At 42.0% G+C, this 25,616-nt stretch overlaps 1 protein-coding gene across 3 annotated transcripts in view; it reads right to left on the bottom strand.

Moving 5' to 3' along the window:
• Positions 1 to 25,616, bottom strand: part of NME7 (NME/NM23 family member 7) — a 159,286-nt gene that overhangs the window by 6,008 nt on the left and 127,662 nt on the right. For all 3 annotated transcript variants that reach the window (XM_074973651.1, XM_074973661.1, XM_074973643.1), the window contains exon 12: positions 18,307 to 18,414. In XM_074973651.1, coding sequence (XP_074829752.1) covers positions 18,307 to 18,414 — 108 coding nt within the window. The remainder of the gene's footprint in view (positions 1 to 18,306; positions 18,415 to 25,616) is intronic.

Here is a 25,616-nt window from a genome sequence, read left to right on the forward strand (position 1 = left end):
CGTCATCTCTCTGGTGCTGTTTCCCAATTCATTAAATGTGAATAATACAATCATTAATGAAGTAAAATGCTTTGATGTGTCTAGATGAATGTCACACTTAAAATCTACATGACTAGTACTAATAAAGAGTGTTAACTACAGGTGCCCTGTTTATTGCAGCCTGGGTCTCCACCTGCATGGCCTCTCTGGAAGGGAACTCTCTCACACTAATGACTCACCCCTGGTTTGGAGAATCTCTCTCTCTTTTAAAATAGCTTTTATTGCATTGTCTAAAACCCATACAGAACGTTCTGACAAACTTCAAAGGCAGAACAAGCACAATAGGTACTGTATAACCTACAAACTATGTGCCATTATGTTCTTTCCAAATACAATTATGTGGATTAGCTGCCATAGACTCACTGTAAAATCTGTTAACAATTTACATGTATATAGTACAGAGGAAGGATCTGCCTTTCTAAAGACTTACTCTCAGGAGCTGTGCGTTGCTGGGCAAGATGCTACAATGATAAATGTGGCTCTGGGTAATCAGTAGCAAACAGTGCCCATCTATTTCCCCAATTACCATAATCTGTTTAATGAATTAGCGCTTGTGAAAGATGGTGCATTGCTAGCTGTAGAGTGAGGCCAAGGTTGTCAAAGATAACCAGTGATTTTGGGTGCCTCTGTTCTAGGCCCTTTGGAGTGGCCCAATTTTCAGAAAGCGCTGACCCATGCCACCGGAGAAACAGGCCCCTTTAAGATCCCTCTAATGGGGCATCCAAAGATGGAGGCAGACAGATCACTAGATCACTGAGCTGCAGTCACTCTTTACTCAGAACCCTGGGACAGCACAAACAGCAGGAGAAAAAGCTTCCCCTGCACAACACGAATGTGCCTCAATCTTGACCCGGAAAGGGAAATACAGTCTCTATGGTCTATTCAAAACTTTGGCCCCTTTGCTATCAACAAGGGGGCCAATCAGTGCCAAAGATAGTAATGATTTTTGTCTGTGGACATTTGTCCTCCAAGGACAACAGTGAGACCAACCAGCCAAACTCATTTTGCATAGGCCACCCAATGGCCTTTAAATGGTGGTACATTTCAGTTACACTCACTCCTCCCTTGGGATGGGTTTGAAGGAGAAGGTGAAAGGCTCTGTATCCCATTACTAATCTCAGCAGCCACCCAACCTCCAAGGAAAACTGGGTTATAACATGAAGATAAGCCCACTCTGCTTCCTGCTCCTATGTAACATGGAAAAAAACTGCAACCCTCTGACTCCAACAAGACCAATGACCTCACGGAGAGCTCTAAAACTGCTGCATTCCACAATGGACACAAACTCACTGCAATCCTAGGACTAGCGAAGATGATAATTCCATCTCTTAAAGTGCAGAATAAAATAGCCGTTTCCAAACTTTCTACCCTCTAGCACAGAGGTGGGCAAACCACAGCCTGTGGGCCGTGGGACCGTCCTGCCTGGCCATTGAGCTCCCAGCCAGGGAGGCTAGCCCCTGGCTCCTCCTCTGCTGTCCCCCCTCCCCCACAGCCTCACCAAGCTTTCTGCCAGTGCTGTGGGTGGAGGGCTGCGAGCTCCTGCCGGGCAGCACAGCTGCTGGTCCTGGTGCTCTGAGCAGCAAGCGGGGGTTGGATAAGGGGCAGGGGATCCCGGGGGACAGTCAGGGGACAGGGAGTGGTTGGATATGCATGGAAGTCCCGGGGGCCTGTCAGGGGCAGGGGTGTGGATAGGGGTCGGGGCAGTCAGGGAATAGGGAGCAGGGCAGGTTGGATAGGGCATGGGGTCCTGGGGTGGCAGTCAGGGGACAAGGAGCAGGGGGGGGTTGGATGGATCGGAGGTTCTGAGGGGGGCAGTCAGGGGGCGGGAAGTGGGAGGGGGGAGGATAGGGGGGCACAGCCTTCCCTACCCAGCCCTCCATACAGTTTCGCACCCCCGATGTGGCCCTCAGGCCAAAATGTTTGTTCACCCCTGGTCTAGCAGTTTCAGGAGTTTCCACAGTTGTGCAGGCAATAATAAAATCCAACAACGTCCTGATTGTATCACTCATGCAAACACTTCTCTTTTCAAAAATGTGCATCCTAAAAACAAGGAGAGGTTAGACAGAAAATTAAAAAGGAAAGCAAACCAACCAACCAAGCAAGCATCCCAAGGAAAGAGAAAGGTCTCTTAGGTGTAGGACACAGCAGAGGATTTCAAAGTGAAAAAGTAGAGAAATTCACAAGTGAGGGTATTCCGAAGAAATGGAAACTCCCCTTAAAAAATAAAGAGGAGTTTAATGCTAATGCAAGGTGCCAGCTAGCTAGACAGCCTTAGAGACCAATGTTCTCGGTTTAACCCTGGAATAAGAATGGGCAGTAGCAGTATACCTTGGCACAGAGGCGGATACCTATATCTACAGTATATCTACAGGCGGATACCTATACCTACAGTATACCTACAGAATGGGCAGTAGCAGTATACCTTGGCACAGAGGCGGATGATGACTTATTGGGGCATTGGGCACAAAGAACATTTGGCCCCCCCATGTCTCGCAGGCCATGGGGCACTGGAACCAGGGAGGCCAGGCAGGCCATGGCCCCCCTACTTTTTAACATGGGCATAGTAGCCTCAGGCAGGTATGGAGCAGTGGTGGTGGCAAGGACTGCGCTTCACAGTGGGGGAGCTGGTAAGGTGATCAATCCCCCCCCCGCCCCATTAAGCGTAGCCCCTGCCCAGGGCAGGTGGAAGGTCCAGGGCTCCCCACAGTGGCCCAGGCTCCCTGGGTGGCTCTTACCACAGCCCAGCTCTGGCTTCTTGCCTGGCCAGAGGGCAGGGCCACAGTTCTGGCACCAGAGGGTCCCCCACTTCTACACAGCTTCCAGCGCTCTTGCAGGGGCCCCCAAATTGGCCAGGACCCCATGGGCCCATGTGTTAATCTGCCACTGGCTTGGCAGAATGCCTCAACCCTGCCCTTGAGTTGAAAGGGTACTTTATTATTCACGGTCCATTCATCCTTGGCCTCTCAATCTGAAACTGCTAAGCACAGGGGACCAGTTAGTGTCAGTTTTGGTAGTGGTGGTTTTAGCAATGTAGACTCTTTCCCAATGGAAACTAGTCTAAGACCCCTAACTCGTTTCACAAATGTCACCAAAAGGGTGATAGTAATTTTCAGTCATTTCTAACCTGTGCTGAATTAGAATCATCAGCCAAGAGATGGAAGGCTCCATAGTCTGTCATTAATTCAGAGCCAGCCAGTCCTCCTCCAGCTGGCTGAGAGAAATGCATGCAATTCATCAGTGCTATCTCTCTGAAACCATTTTGAGACTGTACCCTCACTGAACCAGTGACAGGGCTCCAGGAACAAGGTCCAGGTGATAATGTGATCCATGTGACTTTTACTGACCCATGGCACTGAGGTTTTATAACTCTATAGGAATATCTTAATTTTAAATCACTAATGGGAACTCAAATACCATTTTGGCCATTAAAGCTGCTCTCTACATCAGTATAAATCTTGCTGAGACCTGACTGCACTTTTTGATGGCTAAGTCTGAGTTCTGTTTTAGATGCTGTTGAGTCACTGCAGTATTAACACAGCAGCATGGATTAAAACACTCAAAAAAAAATATTGCATTTTTACCACACCTCCCATCCCAAAGGGGTTTATAAACAAACTGAGGTACAAACAAGGGAGACGTTTTACCACCACTCACATGCAGTCACCTCTGGGGTGAGACCCAGCAGCTATTTAATAGTTCACAGCAATACCACTCAACCAACAAAGAAGTCAGGAATAGCTCTTCCAGATGAAACTGCAGAGAGAATTTGGTTCCCTGTTGGTCTTTGGTCAGGACACCAAGGTTACACCCCTTTCCTTCTTACCAAAGTGCCAAGGAATTTGTAAGGAACAAAACTGATCAGGAAGGGCCAATTTGAACTATTCACACATACTGGCAGGTTCTAAACCAACTTTAACCACTGACATAAAAGAGCGGGGCTTCGTGGCAGAGAGCTCAAAGAACAGCTCTTTTCAATGCATGATTATGATGAAAAAAACAAACAAGAGGGTACTCCACTTTAAGCAATAGAGAATAACATTAAAAATATTGTAATGTTGGTGGCATCATCTCAAATGCATGTTCAGCTATGATTAGCCCATCTCAAAAAGTTATAGCTAAAGTAAAAAAAAAAAAAAAGGTTTAAAGAAGGACAACGGTACTTTTCCCATGTCTTAATAATTTTAACACTAGGACAGATTAAAAAGATTAGGTCGACATCTTAGACGGGAAAGACATAAGAAGGGTCATGATAGTGATACATGAAAAAAATGAAGGCTACAGTAAAGGTAAATTGGGGCTGCTAATTTACTCTCTTTAATAGTACAACAACAAGGGGATATAGTCAATGAAATTAAAAAGTAAATTTAAAATGGATATAACAGTACATAGCTAACCAGTGGAATTCACTGACACAAGTTATTGAATTCAAGAGGAGTTCAGACATTTACAAATGTAGAATTTTTTCCTATAACTGCAATACAAACAAACAAACAATGTAAAACTTTAGAGCCTACAAATCCACTCACTCCTACTTCTTGTTCAGCCAATCACTAAGGCAAACAAGTTTGTTTACATTTACGGGAGATAGTGTTGCCCACTTCTTATTTACAATGTCACCTGAAAGTGAGAATGGGTGTTTGCATGGCACTTTTGTAGCCGGCATTGCAAGGTATTTGTGTGCCAGATATGCTAAACATTCGTATGCCTCTTCATGCTTGTAGGCTCTAAAGTTTCACATTGTTTTGTTTTTGAGTGCAGTTATGAAAAAAATTCTACATTTGTAAGTTGCACTTTTATATTACATACAGTACTTGTATGAGTTGAATTGAAAAATACTATTTCTTTTGTTTATCTTTTTCCAGAGCAAATATTTGTAATAAAAACAATATAAAGTGAGCACTGTACCCTTTGCATTCTGTGTTGTAACTGAAATCAATATATTTGAAAATGTAGAAAAACAGCCAAAAATATTTATAGTAAATGTAAATTGGTATTCTATTATTGTTTAACAGTGCGATTAAAGCTGGGATTAGTCACAATTTTTTTTTAAATTAACAGCACTAGAAGAAACTACTTCCGTAAGCATGTTATTTCATAATTGTCCAGTCTGGGTTCTGCTTCTCTCTCTGAAGCACCTGGTACTGGCCACTGTTAGAGACAGGACATTGGACTAGACAGGCCTTTGATCTGGCAACTCTTAAATTCACAACTCATTTTAAAGACCACAGCATCCAGTTCCCAACATCACGCTGGGATATTGATTCAGTATCAACTCAAACCACCACTTCTTGCAACATCTAGGCATATTTTAGAGGACTCATCCACATACTGACTCAGTATGTCCCTGTTTAGTCTGAGCAAGCACTAAAAGAATCATAGCACAAGGCTGCAGGCAAAAATAGTTTTAAGGACCTTATTTGAATAGCTGTAAAATGGCTATCAATAAAAAGCAGAGGGCCTCATTTTCAGAGGGGTGGGGCATTCACATTGACTCCAAATGTAGTTCTGGGTGCTCAGCACTTCCAAAAATCCAGAGCTCCCTGCAGGTGAGACACAGGTGAGAAAGAAGGAGACACAGCCTGGGAGGTTTCCACACTGTAACTGACTGGGCTGCCAACAACTCACAAGTGTACACCGCCCAGAGCAAATGAGAGCGTAACTGGAACACGGAGAATGGGAGAGTCTGTTCAGAGTGAAGTCACCACATCAGTGATTTAGAGATTTGCATACTGTTCGCGGTAGCAGGTAAACATCTATATTAAAGTACCTGAGAAGGAAGAAGTTAGTAAAGGGCAATAAGGTGAGATCACTCCCATTAGAAGTTAAAATGATACATCAAGAGGAAAATAAAGTCACTGAGAGCTGTACAGCTAACAAGCTATCCCTAAACAGCATGGCATAGATGCAAAGTAACACCTATCCAAAAGGCCCTGCTAGGGGACCATATATGCTACAGTTCGTGGCGCAAGAAGGATTATTTCACACACAAGAAAACGGTTGGTAACATTTTATTCATCGCAAGTAACTTCCTCTTTCAAGTGGGTTATTCTGAGATTTTGAGTGTCTGTGCTATTCAACTCACTGCAGCCCAAGAGATCTCTCACTATATGATTATTTTACACATCTGTGGCACTCAAAGTGCTTTACAATCTAATTAAGCCACAGGACTTCTACTCTCCTGTGGAATGGGTCAGTGCTATCACCACTATTTACATTAGTAGATGGAAAAACTGAGGCACAGCAAGATGGTGAGACTTGCTCAAAGTCCCACAAGTCAATGGCAGTCTCCTGCACTAACCACTCAACAAGCTCTATTTAAAATCAAATACACACACACACACATATATATATGGGGAAATAACTTCTTGTTTTATATTTAATTTATAAAAGTGCATCTACTCGACACTTAGTACATATAAATGAATACCTAGCCAGAGTTAAGAAGTGAACTCCTGTCCCACTGATGTCAGTAGTAAAATTCCTAATGATTTCAGCGAGGTCAGGATTTCATTCAAGTTTCCTTTGTATTACCTAGACTGTAGGCTCTTTAGGTCAGATACCCTCATTGTGTTCTGTCTTTGTGCAGTGCCTAGCACAGCGGGATCCTGGTCCTACCTGGGGTGTGTATTTGGGAAATATTACGCATGACAGGGGAAGTGATTTCTAAAGCTTGTGAAAGAACCTTAGTTCAGGATTTCCTGCATTTGTAGTGATTGTGCTAGCTAGGAATGGATATCAGCATCCTTCACTCCATGTTGAACAGTGTTTTGTGTGATTAAATTTATATATACATATATATATATACACACATATACACACACACACGAAAACTTATTGACCTAATTTAATCACACCAATGTATATTAGGAGTAGTTCCAATGAAGTCAATGGAGTTAAACTGATAAGAGAAGAGTGAGGCCCTACACAGTACAGGTATACTTAATAATTTGCCTAGGGGAATTCTGGGAAGACTGCTATTTGGACAAGTGAATAGTAATATTTCAGTGTGTTCCTAAAGGTGTATTAGTGGACAGAAAACAGCCTTATAGTCACACAGCTCTATACACCACAGGGTATGTCTGCCTACACTGGAGCTGGGAGGTGTAATTTCCAGCTTCACTAGACATACCCGTGCTAGTTCTGATTGAGTTAGTGAGCTAAAAATAGAAGTGCAGTTGCAGCAGCATGAGCAGGAGGAGGGGCCAGCTGTCCCGTTAGAATGTGCCCACTGTTTCAGATGTAATCTGAGACAGAAGCCAGGCCAAGAAAGCAGGCCAGACAGGCTACTGAGAGGTCAAAATATACAAAAAAATCAAAAAATTTCTAGCTCAGCACAACCTCTCTTTCTGTGTGTATATATATCTTAAAAGCCCATTTATCACATAAATCAATGGCTATCACTCTTTCCAGACTACTGTACCCCTTTCAGGAGTCCGATTTGTCTTGTGTACCCCAAGTTTCACCTCACTTAAACTACCTGCTTACAAAATCAGACATAAAAAATACAAAAGTGTCACAGCACACTATTACTGAAAAATTGCTGACTTTCTCATATTTACTATATAGTCATAAAATAAATCGATTGGAATATAAATATTGCACTTACATTTCAGTGTATGGTATATAGAGCAGTATAAACAAGTCATTGTATGAAATTTGAGTTTGTACTGACTTTGCTAATGCTTTTTATGTAGCCTGTTGTAAAACTAGGCAAATATCTAGATGAGCTGATGTACCCCCTGGAAGACCTCTGTGTACCCTCAGGGGTACACATACCCCTGGTTGAGAACCAGCAACAGAGATGACCTCTGGGATAAGGTGAAAGGAACAGAGCTTGTTGTCTGATCTGCTCTCAGCTTGTTAACCTCTCTCCTCTAGTGCTTAGAAATACCCTAACTTGGCATTTGGGCCTCATCTTCCCTGGCAGTGAAAGCATGTTAGCTGAACTGTTTCTAAAGATTGTTGAAACACAGTTTCAGCACAGTTTGTTTGGCCAGTCTAGGGCAGGCATAACCATTTTACTCACCAGGTTCGAAGGTAGGCAGCAAGTGAATTAACAATACTTGAGGCTTTACAGAGGAAAGATAAAGCATAAACAGAACTAAAAATAATATATCTACATTAGGCCTACTATTTTCTTTTTAATTTCTTTTCCACGCACAAAGTCCTCTTCATTCTTTGTGCTGAGTCACCTGTTGGTACCAACTATGTACACAGCATCAGGAAATATTTTGAGACAAAATTCCAGTGCTAGTGAACATGTGCGTAACCACCACCGAATTAGATACAAAAGATTGTCCTGCATTCCAGATTCTTTCTATTCCGCTCCCACACCTCCTGGATAGCAGGTATCCAAAAGTCAAAGTGGTAGAAGACTTAAATCACAATCTTTATCATCTCACAAATCTCTCTGAAAATTAATTTTGATCAAGCGCGACAGTCAGATGCAAATTTCAGTCTTTCAAACTGCCTATTGTTTTTATGAAAAGTTCAAAACATTTTTCCCTTTTCATTTGAGATTATTAAAACCATCTTACTATGGATTATGCAGCTCAGTACAGGCCCCAAGTAAAAGACTTCATTGCAAGATTGCCATCTGACTGGGAAACAATGGCTTCTTTATTAACAATTTAAAGACTCTTGAAAAGAAATGCTGTACAAATGAAACACCCTTACTGAAAGTTTCATTGCCACATTCTGCGCTTCTGCTGTGTAATGTTTTACAAATTGCATCACCTTGTGAATAGTAAGAGTTAGTTCTCAGAGGCTAGAGGCTGCTTGCATGCCAGAGAAGTTAATATGTAACAAACAATGCAGGAGACCTTTGTTCAGAATGTGACACACTGAAATTTCACACTAAGAAAATGTACTCTTCTTAGCATCTCTTTGCTTTCCAGAGTTATTCATTCACATACTTTATTAGCGTGTTTGTCATGCTAAGTTTGATGCACCAAAAAGATTACTTTTAACATTTGCATCCTTTAACAAAGAACTCTAGTTTTACTACTTCTTATTGCGTGGTGTACTGTTGCCAAATAGCATGAAATAATAAATAATCAAACAAGTAATGTTTTACACTCATATAAGGTCTTTCATCCCGCACTGTTACATAAACCATACACAGCAACCGACTCATCCATCACTAAAATCAACCTCCTCTGGGGTGGAATGGGACAGCCATTTGACAGCACACCAGAGTCCCTATGCAATGGTTTAAGATAGGAAGTGAAATGTCACATTGAAAATTCAAGTTGGCATTCACCAAGACACTGCATCAAACACACCTCCCCTTGTGAAAATTGCCATTAGATATTTAATGACACCACACGGGCAGTGTTATGTTTTTCCACACTCAAAGAGCAGCCACACACCATTACTCTGAATGACTTATTTTAGATCAAGAGAAACAACAGAACAAGAAAGAACAAAAATAAAATCTCTTTGAGAAAGCACAACGTGTGCTGCCTTCTCTGGACCCTGTGTGACAACTCTGCATCACAGATTGGCAGCAACCCTATGGAGAGCAGACTCCTACAAATTACAAGTGCAAAATACATCAAAAACTCAGTCGAACAATTATATGCACCACTGGCATGATCTCCAGCTGCACAGCAGCTCTGAAAACCATTGTGACACTAAGCACTCCTGTAGTCACACCCTATACACTATTGTAATTACCTTTGTACAAAATATGCCTTGTGAGGTACCATCTGAATACTAATAACTTACTGATCATTAATACTCTTGTGTGACATATGTACATGATGGCTACTAAGAATGATGAGTAGTTTAAGTATTGACTCCAAGGGATCAATGCTTCCTTTGAATATCCAACAACATGACCTGTAGGACCTACTTGATGAGAGTCATTTATGGAACATCCTTGAAGTACCTGTCCAGCCTGACACTGCTCAGCTTATGAGATGATCACAGTAAAAGGTGGTGCCTTCCATTTCTACAAAGTTGGATCCCAATTAGCTGAATTTCTGTTGTCTGAACCTTGATAACAATTGTATCTGTGTATCCCACTGTCTATCAAGCAACTGTAAGCAATTTGTACAACTAAATGGTGTTACTTATGGTTTCTAAGCCATTTAACCAAGTCATTTAGTTTCATTGCTAGGATGCTGGGCAAGAGAAAGAAAGGTTATTTGTCAGTAGCAAAGACTCATGTAGATTGTCAATACACAGCCCCACAATTGGGGATCTCAGGGCATACTTGAAATTTAAAACAAACAAACAAAAAAAAATAGAAAACGCTGTAATAAATGGCTCTCTCAGTGGACAAATGAAGGGCATCCCACTTCAAGAGGTCATGTACATGCCTGCAAGATACGTTAAGTGTGGGGTAAGGACAGGGAGGAACAGAGGCGCAGACAGGGATTGAGGGGGCTCTGTTCAAATCCAGGCTGAAATCCTGCCTGAGACAATGAAAAATCCCATGTCTTCCTATCCAAGAGAAACAGAGAGCAGGATGATCACGAGGAGAAACACAATTAACTCTCTGATGAGTTAACTGTGAATGGAGTGAGGTGGAGAGAGGGTGAATGGGAGGGAGTGGAGGAAGCCAATACAATCCCCATTTTAGGCAGCTCTGAAGCTGGAAAAATGTACATTTGGAAAAATGTAAACTCGACATGGAGAGGAATGGTAACTGTGATACTATTCAGCTAATGCTCCTACAAACACTAACAAAGAGGCTGCCAGGCTGCTTCAGATTATGTTACCAAACCTGCAGCTACAGGAGAACCAAAATTATGGACAGTGGGGACACCCATGCTAGTGTGGTGTTTACTGATCACACTCCAATATTGTGTAGTATGAGCTCTTTCATGCTGGCAGAGCTCTGAGATGCCTGGAACCCCATGATGAATAAGGACATGTGTCTTTTAATCATAGCACTGGCTGCAGCATACCACAGATTCCACCCTTCTTCCTGGTTAAACTGGAAGCTTCCTCCACACTCAGACCACTTCTGAGCATACTCTCACCACCACCAGGGTCCTGTCCACATGTTTACACTAGAAAAATCAGTAGCCTTATTACAGAAGCTGCTCCCATCAGTGGTAGCAACAGCTTATAAACTAATTTTTCTAAACAAGGTTGAGATGTTTTTACTCAGACCTTGACAACCTGCTCTGAGGCATGTCTTAGCATAGACATAGCTGCATCAGTGCTAGCAGTGTCTCTAATATGGCTAGTGATTTTCCTAGCACGGACAAGCCCCAAGAAGCTGAATCCCTTCAGATGTCATGGATAGGAGTTTAGAGCAGGTGGTGGAGAGATGCTCTGACACAAAAGCGCGAGGCTCAATGGAATGGCCGATGGCCCCAGATTTGCACGAACCAGCTCCAGAGAGACGTGCTTTACAAAAATCCTTAATACTTTACGAACATTTATAAAGTATATTACTTGTACCGTACCGGTTTGGTGACAGCGTGAGAAATAAAAGCTGCCGTGCTGGTCTGCAGGTCTAACACAGCAGGTTTTCAAAAAGATTGCTAATTATACAGACTCCTGAGCAAACCCCCTTTGGAAAGCTTCGCTCTTTACCCTCTGTAAAGACTCTGGGGAATATATGTTTTGGGAAAAGTTAGGTATTGAATAGGACTATTCATATCATAGCTATTCATGTCAGAGGATTTTACGCAAGTTGCGTTTGTGGCAAAAGCTTTAATGAATGTTAAAAATTACAAAATAACTCAAATTTCATGGGTTCATTGAATATGAAAGCAGAATCTGGCCTTTTACAAAGTTGAAGATCTCTCTTATTTATGTACAAATATTAAATAGCAAAGTATATTTGGATAATGGTTGTGTAACTTGACAATTAAGGGCCCAATTAAGCAAAGTGGTGAGCATTCCTGACCCCCACTGAAGTCAGTGGGAGCAGAGGACACTCAAAATCAGAATCACCTTATAGAATCAGGACCAAAAATGCTACTGTTTCTCAGATCAAATGTGTAGTAGAGCAGACTTCAGAGTGCATTGTTCATGTAGTTTGCTGTTACACTGATTATAGACAAATTAAGGGCCAGATTTTCAAAGGTATTTAGGCACTTATAGAAGCAGATAGATGCCTAGTGGGATTTTCAAAAGCACCTAGGCACTTAACTCCCAACGATTTTAATAGGAGTTAGGCACCAAGGCCCTTTTGAAAATCCTGCTAGGCACCTATCTGCTTCTTTAAGTTCCTAAATACGTTTGAAAATCTGGCTCTCCATAACTACATTTCTGAAAATGGGAGTTAAATGTTTTTGAAAATATTACTCAGTGTGTGTAGAAGGGCTCAAACCCAAACTGTGAGTCTGAATGCTCTCAAAATGCAGGCCTGTGCTTTGCATTTCAATTCATATCAGGATCCAAACTTCCTATCTGAACCCAAACCTTCACCAAGATCCTAACTTCTCCCTGAACTTTTTGAAAGGTTGATCCCGGTCTCCGTCTAGATCCTAGCGCTTCTGTTCACTCCCACCTCAAACTAAAATACTTAAGTCATGGACTTTGTGCAACTCTCAGGGCCGGCTCCAGCTCTTTTGCCGCCCCAAGCAGCGAAGGGGAAAAACAAAACAAAAACCAAGCCCGGTTGAGCTGCCGTCGAAGTGCCGCCAAAGAGGAAGAGAGGGACTGCCGCCGAAGACCCGGACGTGCCGCCCCTTTCTGTTGGCCGCCCCAGGCACCTGCTTCCTTCGCTGGTGCCTGAAGCCGGGCCCGGTAACTCTTAAAGTTATGTGATATGTTTGTCGATGGCTCTCTCCTTCTCATGAGGGGGCAGAGTTAAGGGTTGCTGGATATTTCTGAATACTTGATTGTTGGCATGTCTAGATTTCTTTAAGACTGTATGAACCTTAAAAGTTACATTCTTATCTACACCACCCTAACTGAGTATTAACATACATTTAAACACTTAGGTTTTATTAGTTGTACAGTCTTGGTATGCATTTTTTTGTAACTGTTTTACAGTTTAGTAACCTTAATTTTAAGTAAGCAAAGTTTTTTGCCTGGGAATGTCCTCAAAGCTGTATATCACATAAGCTCGCCAAGCAAATTGAGATGAAAATTTAGATTATTACTGTATGGAAAACATGATTTAGTTTCAGCTTTTTTACCTGTCAAAAAATTCCCTGGTTAGCACATTACCACATAAGTGCACCATGTCCCTCAGTTATATTGGTGCTACCCCTTGACTTCAAACAGGTAATGGACAGCAAAATTGGATCTAGGTTTTTTTTAATTTTTATTTATTTATTTATTTATTTATTTTAAGGTCAATCTTTTGAGCCACTCCTTGCTGTATAAACAACGAGGAGTCCTTGTGGCACCTTAGAGACTAACAAATTTATTTGGGCATAAGCTTCATGTTATTACCATTAATATATACTGATGCAAACATGCAAGGATGTAAACACATATACAGAGGAATAATTAAGGTCCTGATCCAGCAAGGTGAAGAGCACTTAAATCTATCTAAAGTGCACACCCAATGACAGGTTTCAGAGTAGCATCCGTGTTAGTCTGTATTCGCAAAAAGAAAAGGAGTACTTGTGGCACCTTAGAGACTAACCAATTTATTTGAGCATAAGCTTTCGTGATGCATCCGATGAAGTGAGCTGTAGCTCACGAAAGCTTATGCTCAAATAAATTGGTTAGTCTCTAAGGTGCCACAAGTACTCCTTTTCTTTTTCCCATCACCCAAATTATACCAGAAATAAAAACAGAAGTTATAATTTTATGAATGAAAACGTGCTCTCTGTCATTACAGCCAATGCTTCAGGCTAAACTGCAATTCCACCCTCCTGACTCAGTCACCAGAGTTAATCATTAACTCTGAAGTGCTTAGTGACTAGCTAAAACGTGGAGTAGTTTGCAGAACAAAGCCAAGAGGTCAGGGTCGACTATAGGGAGCCAGTGACAATGAACTGGGTTTTTTTAAGCTGCTTCCTCATATTTCAGCCTGACAGACAGAGTACTACCAGGCAGCAATGAAAAGTTAGTGTGCAGAATTAACAAACTTGACTAAAAGTTATTTTATAATAATGTTTGTTGCAACACCTGGGATCTAGTTCATTTCAGCTTTCCCTGTACTCACAATGGTCCACACCTGTAACTCTGGGATGCTATTTGTGGGAGGAAGGCCACAGTCTGCTCCATCCCAGCAGCGTTGGACTAAGTCAGGATCCTGCACTATCCAGGTCAGTGAGAGATTAGCTATCAACTTCAATGACCTGAGATCTGGCCACCCTCAGTTACCTACTATCTCTCTCTCTTTTAAGAGGTTGAAGTACTTTGTTCTATCTGTGGGCAAGCTGAACAGAAACTGCCCCAAATAACACTCTCCAAATCCAGTTCAGGTCGATCTTTAACCAGAGGTTATTAGTAATTTTGCAGATATATATGAGAGAGAGAGAGAGAGAGAGATATCTTAAAATAACCGGCACGTAGAAACAGGAATACCTAAATGAATCCTATGGAAATCAGGGGTAGCCTGCTACTAAACAGCACTCAAAAATCAGTTGAAGAGTCTGTCACAAGGCTGAAAAGTTCTTCCTCTCTCTCCCAGCCTAAAGCAGTCTCCTTCCTTCTTCCACTCAGCAAATACTGACCATACATGCCTAAGGACACGGTGACAGGGTACTCAGATGCCCCTTCTCGGTCTCAGTTTGGCTATACAAGGGCAAATGTCACAAGTCTGTATTAGGATTTGGGGATTGCCCCATCCTCAGTTTCCCATCTGCAAAATGGGAACCACAATACTCCCTCTGACCATCTTGTCTATTTAGAATGTAAGGTTTTTGGGGCATGGATTGTCTCTCACTATGTACCTGTACAATGCCTAGCACACAGGGGCCCCAATCTTGATTGGGCCCTCTAGGTACCAGGATAATACAACCAATGAATAATCCTCCTGCTGTTGCTTTGGTCAATAACACATAGGATTAAAGTTTTCCTCTTACAAACATACTGGGACAAATTTATTCTTCCCAGAGCAGAAGGCCACTCTCTGCGTCCCTTGTGCACACAGGATATTTGCACCAGAAGTGGGATTCGTCAGGGAAGGGCAAGTGAGATGTAACAAATACGATTGCCAAGGAGCCCTGGGTTAGAGGCTGCCTGGGCTATGCAATGAATGAGCACATATGCTCTCAATTTGGCCCTGCCTTCTTTTGGGGCAGCAACAGCTGGCTCCAGACCACCACTCTGACAGACCAAGGGCTACAGGCAACTCACTCCAGGCAGACTTACTGCCTCTGGGCTTGCAGCCTATGTTCCGACCCAGGAGGTGAAATGAGTCCATGTGCTATTCAACACAAACCAAAATGCAGTTATATAGAGCAGGGCAAAAAAATAAAGTAAAAGCTCATAAGTTTTCCCACCATTATTTTTAACACTAATTTTATGGTTTGTTTTGCAAAGTCTTGGTTGCACTTAACATTTCACTTTTTGCCAAAAATGTAGCAGAAAACTTTGCTACAAGATTTTCACACAAAATTTCTGGAAGTGACTCAGCTGAGAGACAGACAGAGAGACATGGAGGTGAAACTCAGGAGTTCCCATGTCTGTACCCAGATCACTCCAGCACACCTCTCTCAGCTGGCTGGAGTGCAGGGATTTGCATACTGTCAGATTGTAGAAGCCAGGGCCTTGTTGGTGGCCACAGTAGAGGGGGATGCATTTGGGGAGCTCATTTTCTAAACAAGTATCCCAGGGATGTGATGCAGTGCAGAAATAATTCTACACCAAAAGGTCTGGCTTTTATTCAGGTAGAAAAGTGACTGCTAGGGTCAAGTTTCTCCTCCGTTTTATGGGCATTACAAGGGATTGTTCTCATATTGGCATGAGAACACAATAGGCCAAATTTATCTCTGGCATAACTCCATAAAAGTCAATGGAGTTATACCAATGATGAATTTAGTCCAGTGTCTCTCAGCTAATCAAGTATCCAGCAATGGCACACCAAGGTTTCATGGCAGCAACATCTGCAGCATCATAATAGTGGCAGAGTGAGCAAATTTTCCATCGAAACATATGAAGCTGACTAGATCCTGCCAGCTCCACTATGTAGTGATGGGGAACCATGAGTGGGACCCACAAATTTGTCTCCTACTGGAGAGTGAATTCACTCTCTCTGAAGTTCACCTAGTCTGAGGCCCAAAATATTTGATATTTTGAATTCAGTGTATTATTAAAATGCTAAATTATCCACACACAAAAAACCCATTACCATAGCACTTTTCGTAAGATCAGTGGTTTGCCTCAGAGTCTTGACCAAAATTTCCTCCTACTTGTGTTCATTTGGTTGCTATACTCCACTCCAGCAGTGGCTGCACTTCAATGCAGTTGTACAGTATATAGAGAGATTTAAAGCACTTGGAGATGAAAGGTGGTACATTACTATTATTATTACAGAAATAAAGGTCTAGTCTATGCTATTCAAAGACTGAGACTTTGGGGATTTGCTATGAGGAAATTTGTACGAACCCTCTCCATCTCATCCTCAATAAGCTTTTCAGTGCAGTCCTTCCCTAGGATCACATGAATGCATATTACATCACTACCATTTCATCAGGTATGACAATGAAGTGGTTGTATGTACCAGGACCATAAAACCCTTCAGAGGTTCTTTTTTATTTCTGCTTAGCTGGGTTTTCAGTTAATTACAAAACTGAGATTAAAAAGAAGAGTTAGAAATGTATGCATTCTAGGAATCGAAAAGCTCTAGTAATTTATAAAACAATGTCCGCTTGCCAAGGAAACAATGCAGTATTCACTGTTTCATTACATTAAAAATGCACATTGGATTGATGGTCTTCATTATTGTTGCTTTAGCTCAAACTATCATTGGAGAAACAATTGACAGCTGCAAAGCCATGTTGTGGGGGCAAATGCACCAATGATAAAAAAGTAATTTAGAAAAAGAGGAATGTGTATGGACTGCAAAGCACATGCTTAAAATAAGAATGAACATGCTATGAAATAATATGCTTAAGTCTGTGAATGCACTGTGGATTCAGAGGACATCATGAACCATGACAGTGACATCTGAGTTCATGCAATCAGAACACTGAGATAGAACTTCAGCCTTAAAATTCATTGAGGAGAAGCAGGGCCATATTCACTAGTATACTCCAGCTTCTTTGTGCCACTTCGTTCATGAAAAGCAGCCAGGGTGCATTGGTGAATCTGGCCCATATTGTTTAACAATACACATGGAAGTCTCCTAGATATATTGAAATGCCTGTCAGCTCTGGGTGGTTTATCTTCAGGGGTTAAACCCTTTCTCTGCTGATCATCTAAAGGAGGGGAGGGCAAACTACGGCTCACAGGCTGGATCCGGCCCATCAGGGCTTTCAATCCAGCCCACGGGATTGCCAGCTGCATGGCACAGCAGGGCTAAGGCAGGCTCCCTGCCTGCCCTGGCCCCATGCTGCTCCCGAAAGTGGCCGGCACCACTTCCCTGTGGCCCCTGGGGGAAGAAGGAGGGGGGCAGAGGGCTCCATGCACTGCCCTCGCCTGCAGGCACCGACCCCTGCAGCTCCCATTGGCCGGGAACAGGGAACCGTGGCCAATGGGAGCTTCGGGGATGGTACCCACAGGTGAGGGCAGCACGCGGCAGAGCCACCTGCTCTCCCCACTCACCCCGGGGCCACTGCCAGACATGCTGGCCACTTCTGGGAGCAGCGTGGGGCCAGGGCAGGCAGGGAGCCTGCCTTAGCCCTGCTGCATGCTGCTGCCACCCTAGGGTCGCTCGAGGTAAGCGGTGTCGAGCCATAGCCTGCACCCCAAACCCCTCCTGCACTCCAGCCCTCTGCCCTGAGCCCCCTAACCCCCTGCCTTGAGCCCCCTGCCGCACCCGAACCCCCTTTGTCTAAAACAAAGCTGATCACCAAGAGGAGTTTTTGCAACCTTATGCACTTGTCACATTGCTAGACATGCCCTCAGGATAGGTCCAGCCAATGAGAGGGTCCTGATGATATAATGCTTCTGACATTGGTTCACTACTTTGTTCAGAAACATCCTGAGAAAACTGTATGGGTGGAGTTCTCAAGCAACATAATGAACTAGAATGCTGCCTCCAGCTTGCTCATGTAGTTGAATTAATTTCTCTTAATAAAGTCACCAGCTGTTTTATTTTTAACTTATCACTAGATTCCCGTACTATTACTCTAAACACAACACATTTTAAATAGCTCCAGAAATGGTTAGGTTTATTTTCGAATTTTAAAAAACCCGGTTATAGAAAGGGTGTGTAGAATTGTTGAACCTTACCTCCAAAAGTCCATCCTCTGGTAGATCTGTACAGTGGACAGCATTCTGAATCTTGTTTTTACCAAAGATGGCACGCAGGGTTCCAGGTCGGAGGTGACGGGCTATTTCCTATTGAATATATAAATATTAACACCGTGTGAACCTTATAGCCATGTTACATCATAGACAGTACAAGCACGTATCAAGTAAAGAATTCATTGTATGTTGATTAATATATGTACAGTATATCAAAAATGAAAATTAAGAGTTAAGTTCCAACTTGGACTTCATGTATGCATGTGACTGAAAAGCCATGACTAGGATGGGAACCGAAGGGTGAAAACAGTCTGACATGAACCTAGTGTAATTCATAGATTCCAAGACCAGAAAGGACCATCTAATCTGACCTCCTGTATAACGCAAGTTACAGAACTTTCAAAAATAATTCCTAAATTATTTCTTTTAGAAAAACCCATCCAATCTTGATTCAAAAATTGTGATGGAGAATCCACCATGACCCAATGGTGAATTACTGTCACTGTTAAAAAATTATTCCTTATTCCCAATCTGAATTTGTTTAGCTTCAACTTTCAACCATTGGATCATGTTATACCATTCTCTGATAGACTGAAGAGCACATTATTAAATATCTATTCTACAGGTAGATATTCCTAGATTATAATCAAGTCACCCCTTAACTTTCTGTTTGTTAAGCTAAATAGACTGAGCTCCTTGAGTCTATCACTATGAAACCACCAGGGATTGTCAGCAGGGACAGAACTCAGGACCTTCCACAATATATGCATAAGCACCTAACACACGAACTAATGGAATTAGCTGTGCATATGTAGCAGGCTCTTATCCACTACATGGATGAGTCACTAGAGATGAAAAGATCATACACACTTCGCTAATGCAGAGTGCTACACTAGCTCTCCTCCAGCCTGAAGGAAGCAGATTTTCACTTTAAATTTGACATTGTCAAAACTGAGCTCCTGATCCACCCTCAAGCCCCTTCCTCCCCCGTCCTCTTTTCTCGGTCACTGTGGACACCACCATCTAGCTTCCTCCCAATCATTCAACCCCATAACCTCAGGCATCAACATATTCAGGCTATATCTAAATCTTGCCCTTTCTTCCCTCATAACATTTCAGAGTTCCACCTTTCCTCTCTGTCCACACTCCAAGGTGCTCATCTCACATCATGGCTACTGCAACCTTGCCCCACTCTAGTCCAATCAAAGCATTGCTGCTGAGATCATCTACCTGTGCCATCATTGTGACCATGTCAATCCCCCCACCTCATACGAATCCTGTCTCAACCATGCCAAATAAAAGTTTCTTGCCCTTACCTTCAAGGCCTCTCACAATGTAGCCCAGCCATACCTACCTGCTCTATTATTTTATTGCTCTGCCAACAATGCAGGATCGACCACCCACCTGTCTGCCTCTCCCACAAACACCTTTGAGCTTCCTTCCATTCCATCCCTTAGGCATGGAATATATTCCCTGAAAAAGCCACCATAATGCCACTGCCCTGTCCTCCACCTTGATGACTACAGAACACCACCAGCTGAGAGGGGTCAGGGGTCAGCTGAGGAGCTGAGACTATTGCTACTGAACAGCTGATTTGCCTTAACAAAATATACACATACCAATCAACTGTGCACACAGCTAGTCTCTGAAAAAACATGCTCATACTACTCTTACTCTGGCTTTCCACACTACAGTTTCACCCACCTGTTATTTCTTGTCTTAAACTAAGATTGAGGCAGGGATGGCATTCAGCACAACAAACCCCAACCTGACTGAGGCCTGCACATACTTCTGACATATTAATTAATATGAATGGTAATTTAGTTAACAGGTACCCATTTGAAAAGCAATTAAACCATATTATAGCTGGATTGAATCTGGCTCAAACCACTTTCTGATGAGAAGCTTCATTTTCCCATTGTTACTGTGTGTATGCCAGTGTTAGGTTACTGGTTACTTTGTAGTTATTGCTTTACTCTTTAGTTGTGGACACAGGAGCACACATGATGAAGACATTCTTCATCTCAATGGCATTTACAAGGTTTTGCTTCCTAATAAAGTCATGGGCATTGCCCTCCCCCCTGCAAACTGTAAGTCTTGGGCAGGTGCAGAATTTGTCCCCCCCCAAACGCAGCCCCATTGGCCTGACTGGAGCTGCCCCGCCCAAACAAAGATGTCAAACTACACCTATGAGTAAAGTCCAAGAGATTCTCTTAAGAAAAAAACCCTCCTAAACCCGATCACGTTTTGGGATTGCCAATAACCTGAGATTGATGAGGGAACAAAAATCACATGTGAGTTTACTGCATCTGCTTTGTACTTAAGTGAAGCCTGGCTTGAAATGACTGTTGATCCCAGTTGGCAGAGAGCAACAACAATTTGGCTGCTAGAAGCTTGAAGAGAGCCCCAGGCTTTTTAAACTTTACTTGAAAAGACAGAAAGACATTACAAATATTTCAGTAGCCATAAAATGTTAGCTACCACTTCAGCAAGAATTAGCTCAGAGGCAGACTTGAAAGTCAAAGTTTCATGTTCACACCTTTCTCCCTCCAGCTTATCTAAAATGCTGCTTCTAAAATAATTTTCCTCTCCCACTGTTCCAAACATGTCCCTTCTTTCTCTGAATTCCTTCAGCACTTTCCCCTCAATTTTCTCATCAAATTCAATCTCCTTGTCCTCACTTTTACATCCCTGCAGAGTCTTGCTGTAGCCTACATCTCAGCTCTCTTTTCTTCCTACTCCACTTCCCAAGCCTCCTTTCTAAGTGCCACGCATCTGTCCTTCTCCCATACTGCCTCTTATGCTTGGAAGTCTGGTTTTTCTTTAGCACCCTGAGACCTCCCAATCCTTCTCCAAACTTCCTCCAGGAAGCCTTTCCATAGTGGCTGCTTGCAATACATCTCTCATCTCACCTTTCTCACAAACTCATGGCACCTATTGTACTCATGGCATCCGATGCAGTGAGCTGTAGCTCACGAAAGCTTATGCTCAAATAAATTGGTTAGTCTCTAAGGTGCCACAAGTACTCCTTTTCTTTTTGCGAATACAGAGTAACACGGCTGCTACTCTGAAACCTGTCATTGTACTAAGTCTAATTTTCCTGTGCCTGCATTAGATCATAGTTCACTGAGTCAAGTTTTGTGTCAGCTTGTATGTTTAGTGTAAAATAATAATAATACTTCTTGAGCAATCTAAATAGATTCCTATTGCCTTCAGTTAATATATGTGACCAGAGAGAAGACAATTTGCACTAAGTGACCAAACAAGGGACCAACAAAAAATCAGTTCCCTTTTAATTATTAGTTCTTCATTCTATTGTAGTAACACCGAAGAACTCACCTCTGGGATCAGGAACCCAGTATACTAGGCACAGTACAAAGAAACAACACAAAAACAGCTGATCTTTAGTTAAACATTAAAAAAAGTATTGGAAATCTTGAGGATGCTTCCTAAGTGGTCATTTCCAACGGGGCATTGCTCACAGAATTCAAGCTGCAGCTACACTACAGAGCTTACGGTGGCACGGCTGCACCGATGCAGCTGTGTAGTGTAGCTAGTGCAGCCATTCTAAGCCGATGGGAGAGAATTCTCCCGTCAGCTTTGTTACTCCAGCTCCCGCAAGGGGTGGTAGCTATGTCAGCGGGAGAAGCTCTCCCACGGACATAAGCGCCGGTGTGGGCAGTGCTATGTCGGTGTAAATTACATTGCTCAAGGGGATGGATTATTCACACCCCTCCATGACATGGGTAATGCCAACATAAGTGCAGACATAGCCACAGTCCTTAGTGCAGATCTTAAGGTATATGCTTATTGCTTCCTATGTTTATTGTTACATATACATTTCTATTGCCTCTTTAATACCAAGAGAGGCACTCAAGTATATGGTCCTCTTTTATTTTTAATTAAGAAAACCAAAAAGCATTCCATTTAGTCCAGTTCTCAGAGTTTATATTTTACATGCTATATATACCTATTTTCATATTCTCTCCATTATATATACATGTCTTTTCACTGTGCAGGAATAACCTTGCCCGTGTGAAATAATTTGCAAATTCTATGGACTCATTTCTCCTAGATGAGACGGGGAGTTACAGAGGGCAGATTTTGCATTTTTGCTCTTGCCTTTAGTAGTGATAATTGTCAAAAACAGGCTGAAAACAACAAACATCTTTATGATGAGAGGGCTGGTTACTTTTGCTTCAACACTTCAGGTTAAATGGCTTTGTAGTTAAGAATGCAGGAAGTATTTTTTTTTTAAATTCAGAATTGTAACAAGTGTCAGATAAAGTCTTCCAGCCATAAATACAGATTCCAAGTAGATTAAGCATTCAGTACAGATGAGCTAGCCCCATATGGCCAGAAAGGCAGGTGGTTAAAAGCATTGTTAAACATGCATGCATATTGTCATTTGTTGTGGACATGAGATTCTAGTTAAGTGTAATTCTAGAGGCAGCCACTGACATCAGGCACTTATCTTTTCCTTCTCATTCAGGATCTATATAAAGTGGTCTATCCACAACAGGTCCTTTTTTTAAAATAATCAGGCCACCATCTGGTTTCACTCCAGGTGAATGGTGGTTCCAATACCCTAATGAATCGAGCACCAATTTGTTCAATGTCAATTTCAAGCTTACAGATAAGATGGGCAGAATTCTATTTGAATTTTTAAAAAAGGTTTGACAGATAAACATTTATATTTAAGCATTTTTTCTATTTTGATTGTTTTAAATTTTCACAGTTGTAGGAAATGGGGGGGGCAGGCAATTATTTAATGTCAAGATTCAAAACATTAAAGCTTTATAGCCATTAAAACACAAATTGCCAACATCTTATGCAAAATATACAAAATAAATACCCGAAATCAAACTAAGACGTTCTCAAGCAGCATTTATCCTACTTTGCCTATCTGTACATTTCTATCATCGATAGAAATATTTGTCATTGGTTTGTATGTGTACAGTGAAATTAACGTTTACTGACATTTACTAAAAAATCCAATCCAAGCTTACTTATAGATCTAATTTTTTGCTGCTTTGCCCCTAACACAGAAATGTTTGCCCCTTCAAATTTGCCATTCACAAGGATAATTAAGACGACACAATGACCACGATTGTCTTTCACTGCGCTCCATGAGCTCCAGAATAGACTTTCAAGCTTTTGTAAAGTTTAAAAACCCAAGAGATCATCTCCTTGAAAAGCAAGTGACTTCAATATCAGTGGTGATTGAGGCCATCATGAAAACCACCATGCCCACAATATACCTGTCTTGATCTCTTTAAGAATGGCTCTACGTCAAGTGGCAACATCCTGACTTAGTTCTGCCATATAATCCAAATGATAATTTTGATCATAGTCTTCATTGCTCTGGACACCACTCCTTGTTGCCTCAGAAGTCTCAGCAAGGGATAGAATTAATTCATGTATTATACTTCAGGTCAGACGAAATGATCACAGTGGTGTCTTTTGGCCTCAATCTATGAAAGAGCCTGACGTTTCGGTCATCTTTTGGGACTTAAATAGAACAACTTGAAATGTCTTTGAAAATAAGGTCACATTTTAAGATAAAGATAATCCTTTCCAAGTCGCAGAATACCAAGTTAATGGTTACGACTGATGCAGTGCACAACACCATGAGGAGCAGTTTGTCTGAACTTGGCCTGCACACCATGTGAGCAGCCCATATCCACCTCTGCTCCTTCTAAATTCAGGTCAACCAGTTTTGAGATATGCTCTTCTATTATAATCACTATAATGGCTAAACTGGTTTTTATCCCACAGGGTTACACCATCTAAGTCTGCTACGGTTTCCCAATCTGCACAGATCTGACATCAGTTTAGCCATCAGCAACTGCAGTGATAAGCTTTCTGTTTGTATTCCTGAGATACTTCCCAAGGAGACTAATTTGTTGTCTTTACAAAGTCTTTCATCTGGTTGGGTGTTAGCGTAGTTGTTCCAAGATGCTTCAGCTCTGGCCTGCCAGTTGAAGAGTATTTCAAAAATCCGAAAAACTGAAACCAGGCTCCATGTTAAACACTTGGTTCTCTTCCTCTATTTTATGGAGCAATTAGTAATAGGAGCTTCTTGTTGACAAAGTGATGCATTTTCTGTTTACATGCACTCCACATGAGCAGCAGAGAGGTCAAATACATGTAGGGAATCAATAATAAAGATCTAATACCCACTGCCAAGTCTTACCAGAAAACTTCCTGTGCTTTCTGAAAATTCCACTAAAAACTTTTAATCGTTCGGACATATAGCCAACTGATATGTAGATCATCATAAATTCTGGAATGAGAGTTTATATCTAAATTCCTTATATTCTTTAGCATAATCTTCTGTCCCGTGTGTATTAAACTACTTGGCCTTAGGCCCTCAGTATTGCCCTCTGCTGATTCAGGTTAATTTTTTAACTAGGGTGGTTTGACGTGTTCCAGACATTTTTCATTTTTTTAAATCAACTAACTCTGTGCACACATAGTTGTGTGTTTAAAGCAGTGTGAGAGTCAAGGATTGATTTGCAATTTAAATTGCCTGGCCCAGGGAGCAACAGTCAAGTATGCAATTGCAAGGCTGTGAAAAATGTATCAGACTGTGTTTGGCAGCAGTAGGAGCAAGTAATCAAACTGTAGTTTATTTTCTTACAAAGTCTGCTCTGACTTGGTTGACAAATTCAAGTATTGCTTGCCTTGCCTTGCTGGTAAAAAATGAAAGCCTTTGAGCTCGGATTAAAGCCACGTCCCTTTTGCGAGCTATATTCGCCCACTTAAAATCAAACCACGTTCTGTATTGTAACCTCAGCAGCTGCTGCCTAAGCTTGCAAGTCTCTGAAAAATTGCTACACAGCCTGTTATCTTTCCTCTTCCCTCAGGCAGTTCAGTTCTCTTTGCTTCACTCTCACTCATTCCCTCCAGCCAACCTTCTCTCTGACTGGCAGCCTAATGGTGCTGCAGGCTTGATATAACTCAATCCGCCCACAGACTTCCTGTTCTGTGGGCAGGAAACTTGACACACTTACTAGCCCAGACAGCGTTTCTACTTGTCCTGGACTTTTCTGGTCTACACTTGAGCAATTCCAATGCTGGCTCCTAAATGACTTCTCACAAAGTTATTCCATTGTATTATTTAGGAACGCATTTGCCATAAACAATGGCCAAATTCAGATCTGGAGTAAACAGGTGTAATTCTTATGCAAGTTTCTGGGCTAAATTCAGTGGTGATGTAAATGAAAAGTTCTGTATGAGATGCAAGTTGGTCAGAATATGGATGTAAATGGTAAAATAACTCAATGATTTGG

The sequence above is a fragment of the Natator depressus genome, chromosome 1 (genome assembly GCF_965152275.1).
Source record: "Natator depressus isolate rNatDep1 chromosome 1, rNatDep2.hap1, whole genome shotgun sequence".
Classification (NCBI taxonomy): domain Eukaryota; kingdom Metazoa; phylum Chordata; order Testudines; family Cheloniidae; genus Natator; species Natator depressus.